The 5,921-nt window shown below is 47.6% G+C and overlaps 1 protein-coding gene across 1 annotated transcript; it reads left to right on the forward strand.

The window, feature by feature from the left end:
* Nucleotides 1-467: 467 nt before the first annotated feature.
* RBM15 (RNA binding motif protein 15) lies at nt 468-3,859 on the forward strand. Its single transcript, XM_068265540.1, has one exon. The coding sequence runs from the start codon at nt 514-516 to the stop codon at nt 3,019-3,021; it is 2,508 nt and encodes an 835-aa protein (XP_068121641.1). The 5' UTR covers nt 468-513; the 3' UTR covers nt 3,022-3,859.
* The last annotated feature ends 2,062 nt before the right edge of the window (nt 3,860-5,921 follow it).

Genomic DNA, 5,921 nt, shown 5'->3' on the forward strand with positions numbered 1-5,921 from the left:
GGTGCCCCCCCCGCAACATGCCTGCAGGTAGGAGCGATCAGACCCCCCCTGCACATCATCCCCATAGGGGGTAAAAAAGGGGGGCGATCTGATCGCTCTGTGTGGCCGCGGATCTGTGCTGGGGGCTGCAGAGCCCACCCAGCACAGATCCAAACAAACAGCGCTGGCCCTTAAGGGGGGGGTAAAGGGTGGGTCCTCAAGTGGTTAAAGCAAGTGTGAACCAGCCCTTACGCCGGAGATACAACGAAAACCTTCCCACGTCAAACCACGCTGAGCAGCACATAAAAACACCGATTCCCTACGAGCGCCAAGCAAAAGTATAACGGACGTGACGTATGGACATGTAGGGCGTATGCCGCGGCACTGTGCAAGATGGGCAGCCGAGCTGACCAATGACCATGCTGGGAATGTTTCTCTTCACGTATCAGTGGGCAGGGCGGATCCCGTAGAGCAAAAGTTGCAAGATGGCGCCGCAAAGCCGTGTGTGAGAGAGCGATTTATCCCACATTTGCAATGAAAGGAAAAGAACGATCCCCGGTAAAGACCAAGCGGTCTCGCGGGGCGGAGGAAACCTCCCGGGAACGGTGCAGCAAGAAGCTGAGCTCCACAAGCGGCAGTAATGGCTCAGCAGGGAAGAGCTCGGAGAGCGGGCGGCGCGGCCTGCACCTCGATAAGGGACTATCCAGCACTCGGGAGTATGAGCCGTCCGGTCGGGCCCCGGGGCTGCACAGTTACGGCTCCCCGGGGGCTGGGAGCGGCAAAGGGGCGGACAGCCGGGGCGGAGCTGCAGCCCGGGGCACAGAGGCCCGCGGTGAAGCGGAGTACAAGTCGCTGCGGATCAGTGAGCTGGGCTCGTCTCTCAGCGATGAGGCGGTAGAAGATGGCCTCTTCCACGAGTTCAAGAAGTTCGGGGACGTCAGCGTGAAGATCTCCCGCTCCGGAGACGAGCGTGTGGCGCTGGTGAATTTCAGGCGCCCGGAGGACGCCCGCGCTGCTAAGCATGCCCGGGGCCGCCTTGTGCTGTATGACCGGCCTCTGAAGATCGAGGCTGTGTATGCGACGGGCAACAACCGACGGCGGAGCCGCTCCCCCGGGGACAAGGAGCCTTACAGCAGCCTGGCTACTGGCGTAACCCCATTAGCCTCGCACCGCCATCCACACGGCCAGCGCGGCCTCTCTCCAGGCGGCCTGGGCTACAGGGACTATCGGCTGCAGCAGCTGGCTCTAGGCCGCTTACCTCCACCGCCTCCTCCCCCGCTCCCTCGGGATCTGGACAGAGACAGAGACTACAACTTCTACGAGAGCCGTGTGCGGCCTAGCTATCCTCTGGATCCACGACTGAGTATCCGAGAGGACGACCATCCCCCCGAGAATGATATACGGGCTAACAGGACGCTCTTCCTGGGTAACCTGGATGTTAATGTGACTGAGAGTGAGCTGCGCAGAGCCTTTGAGCGCTTTGGGACAATTACTGAAGTTGATATCAAACGAGCTGGTCGTGGGCAGACCTCTACCTATGGATTTATTAAGTTCGAAAATTTGGACATGGCGAACAGAGCAAAGATGGCAATGTCTGGGAAACCTATACTGGGCAACTGCATCAAAATTGGCTATGGCAAAGTTACACCTACCAACCGGCTGTGGGTGGGTGGACTCGGACCTTGGGTGCCAGTGGCATCTCTAGCACAGGAGTTTGATAGATTTGGCACCATCAGATCTATTGATTACCATAAAGGGGACAGCTGGGCTTACATACAGTATGAGAGTTTAGATGCGGCCCAAGCAGCCTGTGCACAAATGAGAGGATTTCCATTAGGGGGTGAGCATAGAAAGCTGAGAGTGGACTTTGCTGACACAGATCACATTTATCAGGCCCCTTATCTTCAGCCCTTACCTTTGCCCCATTATGACTTGGTAGGAGATGCCTTTACTCACAGAGCTCCAGATTCTCTTAGAGCCAGAGATCGTACACCACCATTGCTGTACAGGGAACGACCAAGAGATTTGTACGGAGAGTCAGACTGGGTACCACTTTCTATGCGAGAGAGAAACAGAATTGCCTATGATTCCTTGGACAATTTAGACCGCCGTATGGATAGCTGGCCCCTGGACAGAGATCGAGAAAGAGATGGAGTAAATAAAGAGCAGCCACGAAAAAGGAGAATAATGGATGAAAGTCGTCATGTGGATAGATCACCTGAAAGTGACCGTTCCAGAAAAAGACTTTGTACTAGTCCTGACAGAAGCCCTGAGGGTAGTGGTGGCCGTGAGAGCCGTTACAATGATCCTGATCGCACAAACAGCAGACTGGAGCAGTCTTCACCTTCCAGGGATTGGCGGGGAAGCCTTGAAAGAGGACTTGAAAATAAACGTGATAGGAAGAATTCTAACTCTGTTGAAAGAGAGAGAAAACATCGCATTAATGAAAATAAAAGTCCAGTAAGAAAAGATGAGCGGTCAGACTCTATCAGTAAAGTTAAATCACCGCAAAAACTAGAAGCAAATCAAAACCTCTGTCTGGCTTGGCAAGGAATGTTACTGCTGAAAAACAGTAATTTTCCATCCAATATGCATTTGCTGCAAGGTGACATTGCAGTAGCAACTGGTTTATTGATTGAAGGATCTACAGGAGGAAAGGTTGCACAGCTGAAAATTACACAGAGACTACGCTTGGATCAGCCCAAGTTGGATGAAGTGACACGTCGCATCAAAGTAGCTGGTCCCAATGGATATGCCATTCTTCTTGCAGTCCCTGGTACAGCTGAGGGGAATTTTACTGGAGATCAATCAAGTTCCACTCAGCGTCCTTTGAGAAACCTTGTTTCCTATTTAAAGCAAAAACAAGCTGCAGGGGTTATTAGCCTTCCTGTAGGAGGCACTAAGGATAAGGAAAACGCAGGTGTCCTTCATGCTTTTCCTCCCTGTGAATTTTCTCAGCAGTTCCTAGATTCTGCAGCTAAAGCCCTTGCCAAATCAGAAGATGACTACCTTGTCATGATAATAGTACGCGGGGCATCCTAAATTAGTGTTTGTATTCACATATACTGTCCTCATTATTATATTATAGGATACAGTACAGCATTTAGTTATGTTATTGCTTATCCAGTCTATGTAAAGTGCTATTGTGCCATTCCTAACCATAGTTTGAATAGATATGCTATCCCTAATAGAGCACATGCTACATTTGTGTAAAAAATTTTTTCTTTATTTCTCTTTGCCATATCAAAATAGTTTCTAACCAACTGCTTAAACTGGGCTCTACATGCCAACTAATGGGATCTACAGTTATTATGCAGATTTGTGAATTTGGTGTAGATATTTGTAATGCATTTACATACCACCTTGAGTCAAAGTCAGCATAAAAGCCTGCTTTAGGTGTGGATGCTTTATGCTCTCCCAAGTAGTCCATACAGTAAAAGGTAGCACACTAATTGTCGCTGTATGTGACTATCTCTTCTGGCTTAATTTACAGCTAAATTACCAGGTATTATAAGATTGTTTTCTGTACCCTAAGGAAGATGTCCGTGTTAATGCTGGTCACACATGGGAGATTATATCTGAGATGTGTCGGAGGTTTATTGAAGGAACAATGTAATGAAGCTTCACTGTGATTTCAAACAACCAATCAGATGCTGAGACAAAAAAAAAATAGGGCGTTTGCTGCCCATGACTGCATGTTTACACCTGCCGCAGTGACATATCGCATGTCTTCTCTGCACAGTTCCTTCAGTAACCTGCACTGTTGTGGTAAAATACTCTTTATCTGGCAGATATCTCTCAGATCAGGTCTGCCAATATGTGGCAAGCATAAGCTGACCATACAGCTAGTAATATGAGTTTTCAGTCTTAAGACCAATCTACACGATACGATTCTATTACGATTCTATTTACGATCCGATTAAATCCAACATGTCCGATCGGGATTCAATTCGATTTGCCATTGTTTTGCAATGGCAAAACAAATTGAATCAAATCCCGATCGGACATGTTGGATTTAATCAGATCGTAAATAGAATCGCAATCGTATCGTGTAGATTGGGCTTTACTGGCTGTCAAGCGTGAATGGCATCAGCTTAAAAGTAATTTAAATTGCTTTTTAGCTAGATGATCATACTGTCAAAGTATAAAGTGTCTGGCTAGCCTTGTACAAACAGTGGTGACTGGTCCTTGTTTAAAATAAGATGGGAAGGTAATCCATTGCCGTCTTACAAAAAATACACATTGGAAGTGGTAATAATATATATATATATATATGTGTGTGTATGTATGTTTTTTTTTTTTTTTTTTTCTTTCTCTCCACAAAATCTGCTTTGGTTCTTTTAAAGTCAACGAGTAATGACAGAAGTACCTAATATATAGCTTTACAATGGAACTAACCTCTGCTCTAAAACATGCAAAACTCACTGGAGTGTAATGCATACTAGTGTAAAGTCAATTAAGAAGCAGTAGTTTGATAGAACCAGAATTACACCAGAAACAAGCATGCAGCTTATCTTGTCAGATCTGACAGTTGTGTGGAACACCTGATGTGCTGCATGCTTGTTTGGGGTCTATGGCTAAAAGTATTAGAGGTAGAGGATCAGCAGCATAGCCAGGGAACCGGCATTTCTTAAAAGGAAATAAATATGGCAGCCTCCATATACCTCTTGTTTTAGGTTCCCTTTATAAGGAACCTGAAGTGAGAGCTTTATGGAGGCTGTCATATTTCAACAATGCACATTGCCTGGCTGTTCTGCGCATCAACTGCTTCTAATACTTTAAGCCATAGACCTTGAAGAAGCATGCTGGTCAAATGTTTGACAATTAACTGCATGCTTGTTTCTGGTGTGTTAAGGATCAGCAGATCTGCCAGGCAGCTGGTATTGAAAAAAGAAGAAAAAAAACAAATATGGCAGCCTCCATATGTATCTTGCTTTGCATTCCCTGTAAAGGGAACCTAAACTGAGGTTATGTATTTTTCCTTTTAAAATACCAGTTGCTTGACTCTCCTGCTGATCTTTTGTCTGAACCACTTTTGACCTCAGCCCCTCAACAAGCATGCAGATCAGGTGCTCTGAAGTCAGACTGGATTAGCTGCATGCTTGTTTCAGGTGTGTGATTCAGCTACTACTGCAGCCAGAGAGATCAGCAGGACTGACAAGCAACTGGTATTGTTTAAAAGGGAACATCCATATCCCTCTGTTAAGGTTTCCTTTAAGTATTGTCACAGTACATTTATTTCTGTTGTTACAAGCCTGGTTTTAAGTGTACCTAAACTGATGAAAAAAAAGTTTGACTTGCCTGGGGATTCTACCGGCCCCCTGTAGTCGCCCTGTGTCCGCTCCGGTATTCAACAATCCGCCGGTCCCCCGCTGTGGCTGTTTCGATTCTGCCGACTGAACAGTCGGTGACCACTGCGTTGCCTTGGCCACGTGCGTTCTCATTCGCCCTCCCGTCACTGGGAGCTTCCTGAAAACGCACAATACGAGAAAATCTCTACAGGATGCTCCCAGTGACTGGAATGAGAACGCACTCAACCAGTGCCCCGCAGGCGCAGTGGCCATCGACTGGCAGAATTGAAACTCAGCCGTGGTGGGGGACCGGAAGATTACTGTGGGCACAGGGCAACTGCAGGGGGCCGGTAGAAGCCCCAGGTAAGTCAAACTTTTTCTTCATCAGTTTAGGTAAACGTTAAACCAGGTTGGTGTAAAAGATAAAGGCCCATTCACACACTGGATTAATGTCACCTGGCGGGTATCAGGAGCTTGGCCGAGGTTTCACGGATGTGTAGTCAGCCTACAGGCTGACACTGTTCTGTTGCAATGCTTGGGGATGAAGGACCAACAATACGGCGCAGACATGATGTCGAGCAGCGGGTTCAAGGTTATTGGCCGTTGCATGGCTGGGATTGCTGGTCAGGCAGCGGTCGGGGTCTGCTGTAC

Source organism: Hyperolius riggenbachi, chromosome 2, assembly GCF_040937935.1.
Source record: "Hyperolius riggenbachi isolate aHypRig1 chromosome 2, aHypRig1.pri, whole genome shotgun sequence".
NCBI lineage: Eukaryota > Metazoa > Chordata > Amphibia > Anura > Hyperoliidae > Hyperolius > Hyperolius riggenbachi.